General features: G+C 41.3%; 1 protein-coding gene across 2 annotated transcripts in view; it reads left to right on the top strand.

Moving 5' to 3' along the window:
- Nucleotides 1-130: 130 nt before the first annotated feature.
- pigg (phosphatidylinositol glycan anchor biosynthesis class G (EMM blood group)) overlaps nt 131-19,856 on the top strand; it is a 37,661-nt gene continuing 17,935 nt past the window's right edge. For both annotated transcript variants that reach the window (XM_086105771.1, XM_086105770.1), the window contains exons 1-10: nt 131-520; nt 588-793; nt 4,276-4,482; nt 6,559-6,747; nt 7,399-7,537; nt 8,386-8,598; nt 10,776-10,993; nt 11,785-12,069; nt 12,809-13,200; nt 15,804-15,995. In XM_086105771.1, the coding sequence (XP_085961897.1) occupies nt 373-520; nt 588-793; nt 4,276-4,482; nt 6,559-6,747; nt 7,399-7,537; nt 8,386-8,598; nt 10,776-10,993; nt 11,785-12,069; nt 12,809-13,200; nt 15,804-15,995 (2,189 nt within the window). In that variant the 5' untranslated portion in view covers nt 131-372. The remainder of the gene's footprint in view (nt 521-587; nt 794-4,275; nt 4,483-6,558; nt 6,748-7,398; nt 7,538-8,385; nt 8,599-10,775; nt 10,994-11,784; nt 12,070-12,808; nt 13,201-15,803; nt 15,996-19,856) is intronic.

Raw genomic sequence — 19,856 nt, 5'->3', positions numbered from 1 at the left:
TTCAACATATTTTAATGCGTGCGATTTCTGCCGCTGTGGATGTTTTCTTATTTATTTATTTATTTATTTAACGCCCGTGTCGGTATTTTTGGCCCAATGTGCTTGCCGTAGTTCAACAAAAAATGCGGAAGTTGTATATGAATGGTGACACCGATGTGTGTTATTGTTTGTGTTCTAAAAATTGCATGGAAACTAAGGATTCTCTTGTTACGGTCTGCTATGCAGTGTAGTGTTTGCAATTGAATGTGAGGCTTTAATTTAATGTAAAAAAAATGCGACGACGTGTTATGTTGCTTGCTAGCTAACTCATCAAATCAACTTTTTTTCTTACTATCACACACATTAAGTCTCATCACCAGCGTAAAAAAAAAAATGAAAGTCCGTTCGTCTGCATTTGCCTCAATAATTCTAATATTTGAAGTTCTGGCGGTTGCACTCTTCCTGAGGGGATTTTTCCCTGTACCTGTCAAATCGTCTCTGTCCAAGATCAGGCAAGAACTGCCTATGGAGCCGTTGTCGGGTAAGTTCAGCCGGGTGGTCCTCACTCATCATCGAAAACCTGATTAAGTATGTCGCTTGAATTACAGGCGGCTCGCCCAATTCGTCTCACGTCCCGCAGCCGTTGTTCAAAAGGGTAGTAATCATGTTAGTCGATGCACTGCGGGAAGACTTTGTGTTTGGAGCCAATGGTCGCACGTACATGCCCTACACAAGACACCTGGTGGAGAGAGGCTCAACACTCAGCTATGTTTCCAAAGCTCGAATTCCAACTGTCACCATGCCCAGGATCAAAGTAAGTGAGAGTTGTTTCATCGGCTGGTAGTTGTACAGTGCGGCAAAAAAAAAAAAAACCAGCCACCAATTGTGCCAGTTCTCGCACTTAATAAGATGTCATAGGTAGTAAAGCTCAGCCAGTTTTTCTTGGAGCAGAGAAGTGATTTTTTTCAAAGTGCAGAAATTGTCCATTTGTACTTTAACTGATAATATACTGGTGAGGTTTCACATTTAGATGATGAGTCAACGCGGGAGCAGAGCCAGAAATACTCATTCTTGCTATATATGACAGCTGGTGGGCAGACTGGGAAAGCCCGTATGCGAGATATTTTGTGCAATGTTATGAAAAAAAAAGGACTCAAAATAAAACAGCAGTGGAGCGTCCAGATTATCATGTCAGTTTAAAAAAGTGTTTATATTCTCATATGGGCAGCAGGGACCTGAAATATCAAATGCTGATGTCGTGTGGTATGAATTCTGTGTTACTGTGTGTCTTCATAGGCAGATCTTGCCCCCACAAAATGTTGTTCGGTCCAAACTTTGGGGGTGTTTCTGCAATTTGTCAAGAGTCATGATACTTCTGTTCAGGGGGTCACGAAGGATCTAATGGAAGGATGAGCTGGTCGGGATTGAGCTGGCCTTTAGGATTGAGACGGATGTTCCGCCATAATCCATAAAGGACACATTTGCTGACGGCTAGAGCGCAAAGCAACACATCACTACTATTGGACAATCGTGCAGAAATGTCTTTTGGGGAGCTGGTAGCATGACGTTAATCATTCAAGGGAGGTGTTCAATTATGTCACAGCAGTAGTTAGTGCTGCTCTGTCTTGCTCTTCCATGTCATTGAACCTTTCCTTCTGCACTATCACACATGGAGAACAAAATTCTCAAACTGGTGTTTCAAAGTTGGAACCATAAAATAGATCATCAAGATCAGGGGAAACATATATTCGGACCTCTTATTTTATTTTGTATATATTTATTTCGTTTTTATTTGGGGGTTTTTGGGGCGGGGGTCTTTTGAGGAAATGTTTGTTTTTATTCACTACAGGCGACAGCATTGAAATGGAGTATGTTACCAGTAGGTAGCAGCATAAACCTACTATGAGCACATTCTAACCCGTGTCTCTGCTTTGCAGCCTATTTGACACATGCTACTAAATCATCACAGCACTGTGACTGGGCCACTAAATTTGACACCAGTGCATTTGTTTGCATTTATGGGAAAATGTTATTTCTATAAGTCTACATCGTTTAAGCCACAGCAATGTGGTACACCTCTTGACAAGAAGCTGGCATTGAAATGGCCCACTCTCCATTCCCTTTTCAGAGATGGCCAGTTGAGCCTGTCTCTGACTGGCACAGCTGTCAGTACATATTTCTGAGAGACTCAATTTTGGCTGTAAATTCAGATAATGACTGCAGCAGCAACGACAGCAACTCATTGCACTGAAAAAAAAAAACAGGCCTAAGGATTTACTTAATTCAAACATGTCAAATCAAATGAAATGTGTTAAACCTATGTAACTTTCCCTTGTCATTCTCAAAAATAAACAAATTCTATCTGTTCGTTTAATACATTTTAATCATGTGTAACCGAAAACTAAATACTCCTTTTTTTTCTTTTTCTTTCTTCCGAGTGGTGGGTGTCTAAAGATTGAGTATTTGCCTCAGGGGTATGGACATAGAGGACCAAACGATCAATTGCTTTACATCAATCTATATTCAAGTGAGCCGAATGATCTAATTAACCCCCCCCCCCCCAAAAAAAATTAAATTGCTGTCGGAATGCAAAAACTACAAATGTTGATCATAAAAGAGGAAAATCTGAGTGTCAATGAGCAGAGGTGCTGTTAATTCAGTTTCAACTAGTTTGCTTGCTAACAAAGAATAGCACGGGAAGTACTGTGATATCGCTGCTCGTGCAGGTTCTCTGCGCAGCATTATTCTGCTCAATATAATGCTGGTATCGAAGCTCAGAACATTCCAAAAGAGACGGTCTAATCAGCTCTCAATGGTTAATCTCCCCCGCCTCACCTCCCCCAAGATCATTTATTCCAACGGACCTGGCGTACCCTAAATTGAAACCATCCAGAGGTGTAAACTTTGGGTGTTTTATGCACACGACCACAGCTGCGATATTGTTGGGTTGGTTGTGCTTCTGATTGGTCAGCAGACAAAAAAAAAAAAGTTGATGTTTTCCATCAATGTTTGGGCACCTGTACAAGTTCCCCCCGCTGCGCCAGCTGTAGAGCATGTGTGCCCCACTGATATTGCATTCGACATTCAAGCAGTGACACATGGGGAGCAGAGAGACACTGTGGGACAGTAATTAGCATGGTGATGAGCTACCGGTCCAATTCATTCAACCAGCATTTGACGACTGGAAGGATCATAAAGTATAGCCTACACATTTTTTATTTTGAGCTGACCTATTGTGTTATCGGTAGTAACCACATTTTGGGCTGTGCACACTTCTTATGATTGTTCCACAATCTTGTCTAGAGCCTCTATTTGTTCCAATCATAGTCGGAGTCTTTGAATAGACTTTGAACCTCCCTGAAATTGCATTTTCAAGAAATCGAGGGGGAGCAATCCATCTCTTCCAGAGAGCTCGGATCGGCCCTGGCAGCAGAAAGATTGTTGCACTGACAGCTGTAGTAAATAACTGAGTCCGGAAATAAGCAAAAGCAAAATCCTTGCTTCAGTTTCTTTGACGCAATTGACTGTCATCTCAGTTTGTTTATCAGGTCGTCATTGTTAACAGGAAGATAAAAACGTCAACAAAAGATGATTTCTGTCCCCTTTTTCTGTGAGTTAAATTGTCACAACTGCCATTGTAAAGCCCTTATAAACTGTATAGGCAGTGTTTTAAATACATCCATTCCTTTTTTTTGCATCATTTAGCTTCACTAGGATCCTGGGTGCCTTTAGCGTTTTTGATACGTGAGACATGATGTTGTGTAATGAAAACATGGCAGCTAAGAGTTTATGGGGGAAAGGACGAGCTAAGTGGACATTTTAAAAGGAGCTACGTGGCATTGTACATCCATAAGATGATAAACAGTCACTCCATATTGCAGCTCGTGTTTTTCAACAACACAAAACGATCACAAAATGGGCTGCAGGCAAGTGGTAAAGTCCCCTATAGCGGTATTGCTTCAGCCTCTGTCATTTTCGGCTGTATTCGCTTACACACAGCCTTTGTACTGCTGCGATGATAGTTTCTTGGTCGCTGGTGTCTTCTTTTTTATTTCATCATTTGTGGCAAAAAAGAAAAAGTTTGGTATTGTGGGAATTTCTGTGCGATGCAAAATAAAGGAAGCATCTCCTGACTTTTTTTTTTAATAGTCTGTTTCCCCACCATTAAAATGAATAAAATATTTCTGCTTAGTCCTCGCAATTAGTTGCGTTTACTTGATGTAACTGTGTGGTTTTTACAGCATCATGAAACAGTGTTACTTTTCTAAACAATGACGTAAACATATCCCTCCCCAGGCTCTCACCACTGGCAGTATCCCGGGCTTTATTGATATGGTGATGAATCTAAATTCCCCAGCCTTATTGGAAGACAATCTGATTTGGCAAGCCAAAACAGCGGGGAAAAAAATGATCTTTTATGGAGATGAGACATGGGTGCGACTCTTCCCCAAACACTTCATCGAGTACGATGGCACAATTTCCTTTGTGTCCGACTACACTGAGGTACGTTTGCCAGTTATAATGAGCTGAATTTGGTGAAGATGCGTGAGGTCATCGTTGTGGTATTAGCTATGTATTTTATCACATGGGAGCTGTGTGTCCTCAAAATGATTGCATCTCATTCAAGGCATAGAGTCACTAGTTATTAATAGTACAGTAGAATTAGTCACCAGGCAAACATTTCCCAAGCTTGTTTTGTGCTCTGAATCTGAGATTTCATGGACTTGATAGTTTCATCTACAGTTTTTTCATGTTGTATGAGTAATAATAAAAATGATAATAGATTTGATCTGCAATGCTCTTTACATTTCAGAGACGGTTCACATTACTACGGAAGATTTAAAAACAGGTGAAAGAACTAAAAGTTTGCAGCAGATTACTGGCGAAAATAAAAACACTTGGTGTCAGGGAAAAAAATCGAGAGGTTTTAAAGCGAGCAAGCATTTTGCAATAGAAATGTTTTTAGTTCCTTTTTGAAGGTCTCCAAACTTTGAGGAGAGCTCCTCTGTCGTGATTGGTTACCTTGGTATAAGCTTTGAACCACCGGTACGTTGACGCCTATCTGTTGCAGACTTTGCAGACGACAAATGTCGCCTGGGCGCGACAGGTGTTCTCAAATCGTCTTTTGTAGTTCTACAACGCTTTGTTCACGAATTGTTCATTCCCACTTTGTGGCCGAGTCGAGCCTTCTTCCCTCTGTTCGCCCCCTTGCATTGACGTGATAATTGCGGACTTCAAAAGCCCTCCGCCTTTGCGCCAGGCATTTGGTGGCGCTGGATACGCACCCAAACGTTTAGATGTGCCCAAATTAAATGAAACTTTAAGCATGATACAATTTTGCTCATAGATTTCTCTATCACTTTGTCATTAACAAATTGGCGGCCGTGTGTTGCGTCAGTCTGAGGCAGTTTGTCTTTCAATTGTTTAATGAACAAGGTAACTAACAATTTACGAAACTCGAAAAATGTGAGTCCAAACACAAATGACATTTCTTTTCATTGGAGCAGTTCACACATTCGGCATAACCAACTGAGCCAAACACATAAGGCCCGCAGTGTGTTCAACAGTATACTCGGTCACTTTTGTAGCTTGGCTGATATCGTTACGCAACATGCATTTGCCAATCACTGACAGCGGAACAATGCAATACAATATTGATGCCTTGTGGAACTGGGAGTCGCGGCTTGGAGTTGAAGCGGATTACGTGGGACAGGAGATGTGAGCCGATCTCTTTTTGTCAATGGACGCTATAGCTTGTTTGCTTTCAAAACTTAGCTTGTAGCAGACATGTGCACATTTTCAGCATGACGTCTCTGATCCACTGGTGAAAAGACACGTTGATCTTCTCCTCTTTCATCTATAACTGCTTCAAACAACAAAGTATGCAGGAAAAGTGATTAAGATTGCATGACTGTCTGTGTATTATGTTGTGTTATCTTGACTTCAAGATGGCGCCGCGAGGGTGGCTGCCTTTCCAGCAGCTCCTATATTTTGTTCTTCTACTTCTTCCTTTCAAAACTTTGCTGCTGTGAATTGGGAATTTCTCCATTGCGAGACTAATAAAGGATTTCTTATCTTAAGTATGATTTAAGTCCAAGTAAAAACTGCATTACAGAGAGGGCAGTTCTGAGTTGCGATTACAGCAAAATGACCCCTTAGTGCTGTTTGCTGAAGTGTCTTACTTGAAATATCAGAGCAGAGTAAAAGCTTTTGACATGCGTTCAATCAGTGGTGCTCATTTTTTCAGATTTAGAGTAACAAAAGAACATACCAAAGATGACAAAATTACAAAGCATGGAAGATGGGTCCTTTTATAACTGAAAATATCCCACTGTTGACCTCACATAAAGACTTCCACAAATGATAAAGACTTCCCTGCAATATTGTGATACGTAAACTTTATGTCAAACTAAGTAGGCGTGGATATTCGATTTATTTTTTAACTACCAGCACATACCATTTCATTCAGGATTGAGAGGAAGAAATTTAATGTATGCTCCATGTCATACGTAAGCATATTTGACAATAAAGATGACCTTGATTCTTAATTCTTAATTCTTTTCATCTTGTGTCCTGCAGGTTGACAACAATGTGACCCGCCACTTGGACAGCACGCTCAAGAGAGATGACTGGGACATTCTCATCCTCCATTACCTTGGCCTTGATCACATTGGTCACATCAGTGGACCCCACAGTTCGATGATCCAGCCCAAACTGATGGAGATGGATGATATTTTGAAGAAGATCCACGGTGCCCTCATTTCAAAGGTACACGTGACAATTTTGATAATGAATTCAATCAGCGACACCAAAATGCGGTCGTCATAAAAATGACGTCGGCCCCATAATGAAATTAGACTACGACCAATAAATTGGTCCAATCACTGACATTTTACGTTTTTTTTTTTTTTTTTATTATGATGACTGCACTGCAACAGCCACCCTTTCCCTCAACATACTGGTGAAAACACACACACACACACACACACACCTTAAACTCCATTGTGTAAATGCCCGGCATAAAATACCAAGCACCTCTTAAAACTGTTGCCGTTGTTATGGCCATAGTAAATTGCTAAAAGTGATGATTATTACTCTGGATGTTAGGGATGAGGATATTAAAATCTTGAAATAGCGAAAGAAATTGAAGAAAATACTAGCATTCTTTTAATGGGAACCATTATTCAGTAACCTGCACTTAACATTCATGTCAAATTACATGTAGTGGCAAATTCCAACAGACTCCCCACATCAAGGCAGTTGTGTAATGGTTGGCATGTCATCGTAAACCAGCAGACTTTTTGAGTCCTTACTGTTAGATTCCATTGGCCTTTAAAGCAATGGGTTGCTTTGTTTTTGTTTTTATAAATCTGGGCACCTTGTTATGTCCATTAAATGTGGGGTTTATTATCATTGTAGGAGGCAGAAGGATCTTTGCCCTATCTGCTTGTTCTGTGCGCGGACCATGGGATGTCAGAAACCGGTAGCCACGGAGGCTCCTCAGAACCAGAAGTCAATACGCCCCTGGTGCTCATAAGCCCCGCCTTCAAGAGGAAAGGTAAACAGATGGGTCTTGGTTTTTGCTGAAAGTGTTATGCTGATTCATGTTTCGCGAGCTGGTTTACCGCCTAAGTTTACTCTCAAACAAGCTTTTATGATGTGAAAACTGAAAGTACAGCCTTCACGCTCATCTCCGCGATGTTACCTGCACTCATCAATGTAAAAAATAAAATAAAAATCAATAAAAATCCCCCTCAACTATAGTGGTAATAATGTCATCCATCGTAGGTGTTGTAAGGAAAGCATTCACACAGTATTTTTGACAGTAACAATTGAACGTCTTAATTCAGATGTTGTGGTCACACTAACACCGTGTTAGGTTTATACATACTGTATGTATCTTGTACAAAGACTTTCTCACAAACAAAAGATCCCGAGCCTGAAGCTCGCTGCATCATTCTTTGCTGTTTTTCTTCACCTTCCCTCAAGCCTTAGTCAAGGTGGAGTGAAACCAATGCGAAGTGAATAACAATGAGTGGCCGGTTCCTTATCACATCCTTATAGTCCTCTACATTGAGGAGCAAGCTATGCTTTCAAACATTTTGTCCTGTTTGAATAGTTTCGTGTTACTTCAATGGGGCAAAGTATGCCTACGAACTCATGTCAAGCTTTTACATTTTAGTCAGGAACAAAGGTTAAAACATTCCTTGAAACAAATCGATAGAAAATGTCAACCCTTCAACACTATTCATCTCTGATTTAAAAAACAACAGTGAAACAAACATACTTGAAAATAAAGTATAATGCAAGAAAATGACTTCATTTCTGTGAATCGTAATCACATTTTCAGGTATAATGCTGAATAAATCGATTACGTTTGTGCTTTTTTTCCCCCTGCCCCGGCAGTTGGAATGGAGAAGCCTGATGAAATTGAGCAAGTTGACCTGACCCCAACCCTGGCCCTGTCTCTGGGCCTGCCTATATCTCAGAACAGCGTCGGCCATGTTATTCCGAGTGTTTTAGAAGAAAGCTCACTTCGGGACCAGCTGCGCTTTCTGCATCTCAATGGCCACCAGCTAAGTTGCCTGCTCAAAGACAGCATTTCGGACTATGAGAAAGGTAAAAAAAAATCAACTGGCTTAATTTGGGCGGGCGACACGCACGTTAATAGAACTTTACTTTTTCAATCAATATATAAAAATAGTTCTCATAGGTCTCTGGACAGCACTTCATCTCCACTGTTACAGAACTGATTTTCACAATAAGTGGACTCTTACAGATTTCTCCGCTCACTGAATAGGAACTAGGTTGGGCAAAAATCCTGCGCCACTTTCAAGTGACGGCTGGACTCCGGTTGTGCTATAAACATGGATCAACACTTGAATCTGCATTTGAACTTGATGCTTTGGTGCTCCATCCATTTTCTAATCCGCTTATTCTCACAAGGGTCGCAGGCATGCTAGAGCCTATCTCAGCTGTCTTCGGGCAGGGGTACACCCTGAACCGGTTGCCAGCCAATCGCAGGGCACAGAGATGAACAACAATTCGCACTCACAATCACACCGAATGACAATTTACTGTGTTCATATCTCCTCTCTCATTCTCTCTCTCTCTCTCTCTCTCTCTCTCTCTCTGTCTCTCGGGTTATTTCATCTAGTCAGAATACAAGACCCATTCAGATGTTATAGCGACACATTTTTGTATTCTAGTCCAGTTCCCCTTTTGGGCACATTCATGGGAATGTGCCCTAAAGGAGAACTGGAGGCGCTCAGCAAAAATGTAGACGTGCTGTTGTTCGAGAACAAATAAATCAAGCAACTTGTTATGCGCACGACCTGATCAAAGTAGAACTCGGGACCATGTGTTCACTACCTTACCGCCTTTCTCTCGCGCATCTGGACCGACTAATCTGTCTATCTCGATTGTCGTCCTTCGCACTGACAGATAGCATGATATGATACAAAAGGTAAAAAAAACAAGTCAAATGGTGATCAACAATGTCAACCCGATAACCATATCTGATGATTATTACCATGATTTAAAAAAAGAGGGGAGACATTCTCCCTCTTGCTCTTCATGTTAAGAGTTTGCACCTTCTTCCTATTTGGTGGACAGGGAGAGACAGACTGACATTTTTACTCTATTTTAGTCTCAGGTTTCCATGGTGATGAGATGAGAGGGAAATAATTTAATCTGAGCTACTACTGAATATGTTGATTCATATCAAGTTTTTTTCCCCCTCACTTTCCCTGGCAGATAACGTTGAATGAGCTGCCACTGTTGGGAAATGCACCTGAGATGTTTATTTGGGTTGAAAAATAACCTTACAGGAACATTTCTCACAATGCAGTTTGGCAGGGCAGTGCGGTTGAGCAGTGGTTAGCATGTCTGTCTTACCGTCCAGGGATCTAGGTTTGGAAAATTTTCTCCCGGTACTCAAACTTCCTCCCACATGCCAAATCGCTGAAGTGTCATGCATAGTTGTGTGTGTGTGAATGGTTGTTTTTTGATAGGCCGAGGCCTGCCTCTCGTCCAGTGCTTCAATAGCTGAGATAGTCTTCAGTTACCCGAGCGTGTGCGGCTGAGAGATGTAGAAATGAATAGATAAGGAGCAATGAAGTAAAAATAATAATAATGATCTTTTCCAGGTTCTTATTGTGTTTTTTCTCGTGCTTCTAACCTGCGGCATCTTTGAAGGGCCATTAATTACTCGCTGATCAAGCATGAGACAGGCACATCGATATTGTATGATTCATTCCTGTGGCTCCAGGTTCTACTATTGCTCGCAACCCCTCTGTCTGGCAAATTCCCAGTCACCATTCATCACCACCTTTGCTGCTGAGATGCCGTGTGTTATACAGTACTACTATTATATAAGGAGAACAAGAGTATTCATTAATGTACCTGTCCTATTACTGCATTACTGTGCCCTTGAATGCGCTACAAAAGCACTACTGAGAAAAACAATTCTCTTATGAGATCTTTTCTTTGAGTGATCATGTAAATCCTGAGCCTGTAGATATGGCAGCTTAATGTATCAATTGGCGCCCATTGCTGTTCAACACAAATTACATAAAAGCAATCATGTTAATCTTTCTTTCAAAACAAGTTTATCCCTTCATTAGTTAGATATATGCCTGTGAAATTCATTTCTTGATAAATGTTTTTTTATATTTCTACATGCAGTGATGAATTTTACCCACGGCCTAAATTGATTTTGATCAGGGGGATGTCGCCAACCTTTCCTCAGCTTCAAAACAGTTGTATAAAACATTGCTGCCTTCTTCCTGATGCAGAGGCAGGATTTGAACAATACCGTGTGGCTGAGAAGGCACACGGGAGCTGGATGAAGCGCTACCTGGAGGGAAACACATCAGAGGTCTTGACCAACATGGGCAAGAAGGTCCTCAAGCAGTACTTGGAGGCCCTGTCTGCCATGAGCTCAGCCCTCAGCAAGCAGCTGGGAAAGTACGACCTGTACTCCATGATTGCCGGAATGGTCTTCGTATTTCAGGTAAGCAACACTTTTTTTTCTCAAATGGCATTGTGTAAGTGAATGTCATTGGTTGCTCGAAAGCTCTGAAGATGTACACAAGCCATCCAGGCTTATTGGAATACATTTCCAGAACCCCTTAAAAAAAACACGCATATTTTGGGTTACATGCTTTCATAAAAGAAAAATAGCTCTGTCATTTATATAAATGTAATATAAATGAAAACTATCAATAATTATAGTAAATGAAAATCATAAGTGTATATGGAGTTTTCTATGAAACTTTCACCAGGTTCTCTAGCCGCATGCGAACTGAATCAGCCGATTTCCCTCGGAGTTCACGTTCACGTCATTCCAAAAACGTCCACATTTTAAATTGAGTAATCAGTCCGAAAAGAAAACAAGAGCATCCATTTAACTCCCGTACATCATGGAACATACACCCAAAATTGAAGGAAAATATTAGATCAATATTAGGAATAAAAATTAAGTACTTTAAAATGGGGAGTTACTTATCACTCACCTTGTATTGTAAAAAATTATTTTATCGGAAATCATGGGAATAGAGATTTCAGGGTCAAACTGCCGCCATCCTAAAACATGAATTTAGGCGCACAGGCAATTTTTAATCACCATTTTAGGATTCTTAAAATAAGTGTCAAATAGTCTCTTGCTGTAATACATAAAAACACAAAACACTGTACCTTCACGATGAAGACAACTTTATATTGACATTTATTCAAATGCAATTACTGTACCACCTCCACCATTCGTTCGTACTAATATCAACGATTTACTCTGTTCTCTCCAAGCTGCTGTTGGTCTTACTGTTGGCAATGCCTGAAGCCTTGAGCAGCTCGGCGGCCGTGGACCTTCCAGTCATGTCGGCGCTGCTCTCGTTGCCCTTTTACCTCTTGTGCTTGCTGCTTGCGTCTGTGCATGTTCTGGTGTGCACCTCTGCTGAGAGCTCCTGCTACTTCTGCAGCCTCTCCTGGGGTCTTGTGTTTGCTGCCATCACCCTCACTTCAGCCATGTCTTGTTTGTTGCTCTCTCTGACAACAAGAAGACTCCCCCTCGGACTAAAGTTACCTGGGAAGGTGAGTTGTGCTCTCAGTGTTTGGAACTCTGGAACCTACTTTTAAAACCAAACAAAGGCTGAAAGTCAAATAAAGCATATAGCATTCAGTGTAATACTGTATATATTTGCCTCTTGCCAAAATTGCTCGCTTTCTATGGCAAAACATGCCTATAGTGCACTCGTTATGATTTCTTTTTGGAACTACGCTATTTTTTCGGAGGCCTCAGAGTGGTTAACAAACAATACTGTTTACTTTATTTAGTCCTTACTACGGTAGTTTACTTGTTTCAACCTTTGACTGAAAACATGATCTAAAAAAAATCTTAAATACTGTATATGAGGTTTTTATTTAAATGGAGCAGGGATTGGCCACTTAAATGCTGGAGGGCGCCACAATTTTTCATCAGTGCTACTGGGTCAGCACATAGGACTAGCCTACGTGTCAGTTAGTTGGTACTGGGTATAGTTATTGTGAAGGGTAAAACTATACAGTAGGTCTCTTCTTTCATTTGGTCGAATACATCTTTTTATTGCTGCATCTCTCTGCTGATTATAGTCTATCTTTAAAGGTTACATCTCAATTCCCTCCCGCAAACTTGCAAAGATACTGATACAGCAAAAAGTCTAATGACAATCCAGGGAAAAGAACTTTATCGTGGTGAATATCAAATAAGTTCTTTGTTTGTCTCTGAGACTCTGATATCTAGACTTGATTGTTTGTTTTCACTGTCACACAGTTATTCTCTTGCTTTTCACAGTCATCATTGAAGATCAGTAGCAGTGAGTGGTCTCTGTCAGAATTGGACGTGTTGCTGCTGGCGGGCACAGCCGGCCACACTCTCAGTTTGGCGGCCAGCAGCTTCGTAGAGGAGGAGCATCAAACCTGGTATTTCCTGCTCAGCACCCTCTGCCTTGCAGTCTTCCAGGACGTGTGTTGCAAGTACTTCCGAGAGAAGAGCGACCCAGGAGGTGACGAGGAAGAGTTTGTCCTTTCTTATAAAGAAAACGTGAAGGAGGAGATCTACTCTGAGAAGTGGCTAGCTTTAGCCACGCCCCCCTTTGTTCTGCTCTGTTGTCGACTGCTGCGCTCCCTCAACCAGACAGGCGTACAGTGGGCTCATCTTCCTGATCTGGGCCATTGGCTGAACAGGTGGGACTGACCAATAGTTAAATATAATATGCCACGGATTAATATTGCAGTTGCAGCATATGAGCTAAGCAGCAAAATCCACCCGTCTTGAGCCATCTCAGGGGGGCAGTCATTTTGACACTTGCTGTCGACATGAAAATGACACTCAGGGAACAACCAATCACGGCTTAGCTTGCAAACATGACCAAACCAAGAAAACGGGTGAGCCGTGATTGGTCGGTACCTCAGCCCTGGGCCACTGCGATGTCATTTTGAGTTGACAGCAAGTGGCAAAATGGCCACTTCCTGTTTTGGATCAAGATAAGATAAGATAAGATAAGAAAACCTTTATCAAGTTACATTTAGTAGATTTTACTGCTGAATTCATAGTACACAAACGCAGTATTAATCACAATACCGTCCTTAGACTAGTGGGGCCGCTTAAATCATTATTGTCAAGTCAGCTTTTGAGCTGACTTCCCCTTTAACACATAATACAACACAAATTTTGTTTATCCTACACAAAGTTTTTTTTTAATTACAAATATTAAAACGGATCATCTCAGATTCCTGTTAGTAAAAAAAATCCTTGTTTCGAATCGGTTTTAGCGCTGAAGACTCATTAATATTCATTCAACAGCTCAGTGCATTGTGACTCCTTCTTTAACATGCACGCATGCCATTGTAGAATGAAGATATCGATTCTGACCTTTTCGCCGTCTATCCTTTCTCCTACCCGCATTGCCTGTTGCTCAGATGATGAGATGCTCGCCTGCAGTTTGCCTCTCAGTACTCATCTCCTCTGCTATCTCAGCTGATCAACCACAAAAACAAGACTTCTTTTCAACGGCATCTCTCGATATATCAAAGTGCACCATTATCAAAATCTTGTTAAATTCAGTGAACCATCTGTGATCTGCGCATTGAGTTTAAAGTGAAAAATAACGTTGGCTGTTTTCATCCTTGTAACTCAGGAGCTATGTTCATTATTCAACCTTGAAGTCGAATCTTTGTAATTCAATGTAATTACTAAATCAAAATGGTGTTCCTCTCACTTTCTAAATCGTGACTGCTCTGAGTCACGCACTGCTCCCCTGTCATGTGGTGTTCCACAGGGCTCAATTCTGGGGCCTCTGCTGTTCTCGCTGTATCTGCTCCCATTGGGTTCCATCTTAAGGAAACATGGTATTCCCTTCCACTGCTATGCAGATGACTGCCAGATCTATGTCCCACTGAGCAAAAAAGACACCTTCTCATTAAGGCCACTTCTATCCTGCCTGGAAGAAATCAAAACCTGGATGGCACAAAATTTCTTGAATTTCAATGAAAAGAACACAGAGGTGATACTGTTTGGTCCCAGTGGCCCTTGTACATCCCATCCTGTAGACCTGGGCCCCCTGTCTCCTTATGTTAAGTCAACAGTCTCAAACTTGGGCCTTAAACTGGACAGTGATTTCAAACTTGACCGACAAATTGGTGCCGTTGTTAAATCCAGCTTCTTTCACCTTAGACAGCTGGCCAAAGTAAAACCTCTCCTCTCTCATGAACACTTTGAGACAGTAATTCATGCCTTTGTCACATCCCGGCTCGATTACTGCAATGCCCTTTACTTTGGAGTCAGCCAGTCCTCCATTAAGTGCCTTCAACTGGTCCAGAATGCCGCTGCCTGCCTCTTGACTGGTACTCGTAAGAGGGAGCACATAACTCCTACTCTGGCATCCCTTCACTGGCTCCACAAACATTTTAGAGTTATTTTCAAGATCCTCTTATTTGTTTTCAAATCTCTAAATGACCTTGCGCCACCTTACCTCTCTGAGCTCATCCGCCCCTACACACATACACACACGGCGCCTCAGGTCTGCGGACCAGACATTATTAGAAGTACCAAGAACTAAACTGAGGCTCAGAAGGGATCGAGCCTTTTCTGTTGCTGGTCCCTCTCTCTGGAATGACCTCCCGCTGAACATTCGGCAAGCCTCCTCGCTGCCCATCTTCAAAACCCTCCTCAAAACTCACTTGTATTCTTTGGCATTCGACTCAGCATGACTTAGATTTGTTCTTGGTTTTACTGTTCGGTGCTTTCTACCATCTTTATTACGATTTGTTTTACTGTTTATTTTATATGTTAGTGCAGCTGGTCATTCTCGGCCGCGTCGCGGTTACCCTACCCCCCCCCCCCCACCCCCCCTTCCCATTCATCCCCCCCCCCCTTATACATGTTATGTCTCGTGACTTGTTGTAACTGTCTAATGCTTATTCATGTGCTAGGGTCTTTTTTATCCTGGACTTAAATTATCCTCGGTAGAGGATAGTTCGAGCCTGTTTTTTTTTCCCTCTCTCTACCCAGCGTTTTTCCTTTCTTTCCTTTCTGAATTCTGATTGTAATTTCCCCATTGCTGGACAAATAAAGGATATCTTAATCTTAATCTTAAATTGCTCCATGTACAGCACTTTGTATGCAGCGATGGCTGTTCGAAAGTGCTCTATAAATACAGTTGAGTTGAGTTGAGTGGTTACATTATTTTTTAATGTTTTTGAAAATAAAAGGATTATAAGTTTGGAAGTTGCAAAAGTGCTGCAAGTTGTAATCTTTTTTTTTTTGGGGGGGGCCGTTCTCTTTGCAGCTCAGAACACAAAGTGGTCCTGTCCCTGCTGTCTGTTCTCTGTTTGGTTTTCATCTACTTCCTGATTCAAAGACGATGCTCGTTGGTGTCCAAGGTTGCCCTGGCACTTGGACTTTTGGGGGTCTACAGCTACCGGGCAGCTGTCGGCAATGTCTTGTTTCCCTGGCAACACTCCGGTCGGAACATGTCCAAGTAAGTATTTAAGACCCACTCGACCATGACTATTGCTCATGACTCTGAAAAAAAAATATATATTGCAATCCTTTGTTGATGAAAGGATTTCAATTCATGCTGCATCACGCTTGAGCCTTCCAACTCCTTGTTTGTTGAATGTGTTTCTTAATGCTGTCGTGAAAGCTGATTCAAATAATACACCAAATAGTAGAAGCTCAAGCTGTCCTTTCTTCTCATATTCACCTTTTCATGTCAAATTGGGTTGAACAACTTTTAATTACATTTTTTTTAAGTCAACACTGACTTAAGTTGACGTCAACTGGTCACTGATGATGTCAGTGATACTATAATTTAAAATCACAGGCTGAGGTAATGCGTTATAATAATGTATATTCACTGAAAATGGACATCTTTTACACTGAATTTACGCAGAACATAAATCTTAAAAGAGCACCTATGTGGGCTCAGGGTTATAATAGTTTGGGGATTTTTTCATTTTAGTTTGCACTTTGTTTTGGCTTTATTTTTTAAAATCAGTGAGTTTTAATTAGTTTTCAGAGCACATTTGTTAGTTTTTATTGTTTTGAAAATGCTTGTGTTATTCCACTTTTTACTTGTTTTTGTATTCGTTTTCATCTTTTTTTAATATCAGGTGTTTGTCGAATGCAAGATTTAATTCAAAAAAGGGTCGCTAATTATTGTGTAATAATGTAAACTACAATTCTCAACCGGCATACAGCAATACCAAAATAAGTACATGGAAAAAGAGCCTTGCAAGCTCATGTGTGATATTAAAAGATGAAAAACTAAGACATTTTCTCTACAATTGTGAATTGTAGTTAGTTTTACAAATGAAAGATGTAGTTCCATTTTTTAAAAAAAAATTGTATTATTTCATTCATCGAAATGATTTCTTCAACTGTCGTTTTAGACATTTTGGCAGTTTTTGACATTAGTAAAAACTTTGCGTGGACTCACCTGCTGTTGTGTGATAGCATTGCCAGCCACACGGAAAAAAACCCCTTGCTTTGTGTGTTTGCTGCTTGGACAGACAGGTAACGTGTGCACAACTTGACTAAACAGGTCAAACACCAGGTCAGTGTGTTTTGCTTGGTGGGAATTTGTGGTGCAAATAATCACCAACCTCTTTGTGTCCGGCCCAGTAATTCTCCAATCTCATTCCACCCGGTATAATGCAGGATTAAATATTGCTCAAAATCCTGATCAACATGCCTTTATTGCCTTTATTAGTTCCCCCCGACGAACTACAGTGGCACATTCAGCAATGGTCGACAGTTGAGATCAGCTAAGATGACAGGCATCTTTCAATAAGCTCATACTTAACTTGCTCTGTTTCCTCATCCAGCCAAAAACGTAATTAGCAACTCGTCGAAGTTGCACTCTAAATGTCACTGTGGAGGCATAAAGTGACTAGTCTGTGCGATAGATACAGTACATCGATACAGTAGATATCATTTTGTCCATTGGCGAGTTACCTTCTTTTTCAAATAAAAGTGTGTAGTTCAGTTCCCCTGTGGAGTTAACCAGGTCTATTACCCTGAAGTTGCTTGGCCTCTCCTCACCTTTCCTGTCTTCCTTGGCAGTCTCTTGTCCTTGCTCACCTAATTAAAAGCTCAACCTCTCACCACCATCCGTACAAAGGGCACCCGAATGAGGCAAAGCAGCAACCCAAGACCCTTTTAACAAACTGTATGATTGACATGCTGACAGTTGACACGTGCCCTCGCTTTTTCGTCAGACCTCATTCGCCGTGAGCTTTTCTCACTACTCACACTATACTGCCTGACCAAACGATGGCATTTGCCACTTTAGGAAGTCATGATTTTCTTGGAAAGATTTGTGGGCTGTGTGTCCCGTTTACATCTGGCCAAGAGAAGCCTTTTTGACTCTCATTTTGAGATACCGCCATACAATTTTCAATTCATGATTGCTAAAAGGTTTAGCAGTTTAAACATTAAAGATCTTGTCTTTGTAGTGTATTCACTTCAATTTCGGTTGAACATGATTTGCAAATCATTGTATTCTGTTTTTATTTAGGTTTATCACATCATCCCCACTTCACTGGAATTGGCTTTGTACGATCCTTCCCTCATCAATGAATCGAAACGGGCCTTTTCACTTCAGACAAGGCTGCAGTTACATCCAATAAGTCGCTCGAAATTCGTGTTTTATTTCTATTATTTCTTGTGATATTATTTGGGAAACCAGTTGCACAATTTGCAAGGACTCGATGAAAACTAATGAAAACAATAGCGCCTAAAATCTATAATAAAAGAAAAGTAATAAAAATGTGAGACGTTCCTCCACGTAGCTCACCATCAAAGCAATGGTTGCAGGATCAACGCTCTGTGTTCCCTTGGAGCTTGAAAACAGAAATCTTGTCAATGTTTGTTTGTTTCATCTGAGTACTGTATGTGTGTTTGTAATTCACCCCTGCATAGCACATGAACCATTTCATCTTGCACAGGACGCTGGTGCTTGTTTTCCAGTTCAAATGTATTCATGAATACAGATCACACTTAAACATGGAAATATATTCAAACCCATCTTGAGACACCTGTGAACCTCGTGTACACGCAGAAACACACACACAGTCGCTCTTGCTGACCTGCCTGGGATCTGTCGTTGGCATTTACATTTTCCTACCCTAGGTCCACTCAGTATTTAAGATAATCCTTAAATGATCCCCCAGAGTTCAGGTGTCACAGCAGATGAATAACAACAAAGACATGGAATTTAAGATGCATGCTAAAAAGAAACAGTTTTATGCCATGCCTCTGTGATATATAACTGTCGTTGCCTCTGTGATGAGCCTGTTGATTGATATTGGTGGAGAGGTGATTGTTGTGACGAATTGTGGCCCACACTGCTGCTGTGCAGTGTGATGGCAGCGGGCACAGAGGAGCCCCTCGAGCGCTCAGTTCTGCTCCTGGCTGGAATGATCCGCTGACTAAACGAGCTACCCATCTGTCACAGCTCATCGTAGAAAGGCTGAGAGGAGTTGGCCAATATGGCCCTGATTTTGTCCTTCATCCTCACCACCCTTGATTGAAGCCAAAAAAGACCACAGAAATCTATGTTTTGTCAAAGACATTATTTATTATCTCATTTTAGAGTCAGTGATGGTTTGGTGGTACACTCGCCTGGCTTGTGTGTGGGCAGTGTGGGATCGGTCCTCACTCGGTGACGGTCTGAATGTGGGAGTGAATGCTTGTTTGTCTCTGTATCTGCCCTGCGACTGACTGGCGGCAAGTTCTGGGTGTAGTCCGCCGTACGCCCAAAGTCAGCTGGGATAGGCTCCAGCACCCCTCCATGACTGCTGTTGAAAATGGATGGATGGATCTCATTTTAGAGTGGCTCCAACATACCAAATCAAACAGAACACAACACGAAGACAAGACCTAGACCACATCTCTGCCCACCACAGTTACCCCCACTTCCACAACCAATCACATTCAAACATAAAGTCCCGTTTTACATATCAATCGAAACAGAACTGTGTGCTTACATATAAACATGATTAGGTCTACAGATCATACATGCACAGGCTGTAGCAACCCTACAAAATAAATCATTATCTAATTTCACAAATATGCACGTGCTAATTTATATGTAAGCACAAAACAAGCAAAAAGCAATATCCTTGCATATGATGTGAATTGGGCACTTGTGGAACACCTTACGCTCCAATTGTTAGTGTCCATGTATGACACCTCCCACCCTCGCATATCTGTGCGCCGTTCAGTGGGTCAGGGTTTATTATATTAAAGATAATAATGCATTAAATGAATTGATTTCTATAATGATTCAAGAGGGTTCAGTACATGCTCTTGTCATATTTAGGAATGAAACACGATT

The sequence above is a fragment of the Hippocampus guttulatus genome, chromosome 2 (assembly GCF_054856545.1).
Source record: "Hippocampus guttulatus isolate MCC_2025c chromosome 2, RoL_Hgut_1.0, whole genome shotgun sequence".
Lineage (NCBI taxonomy): Eukaryota > Metazoa > Chordata > Actinopteri > Syngnathiformes > Syngnathidae > Hippocampus > Hippocampus guttulatus.
Note: the sequence above shows the minus strand (reverse complement) of the source record. Positions and strands in the feature narration are given on the sequence as shown.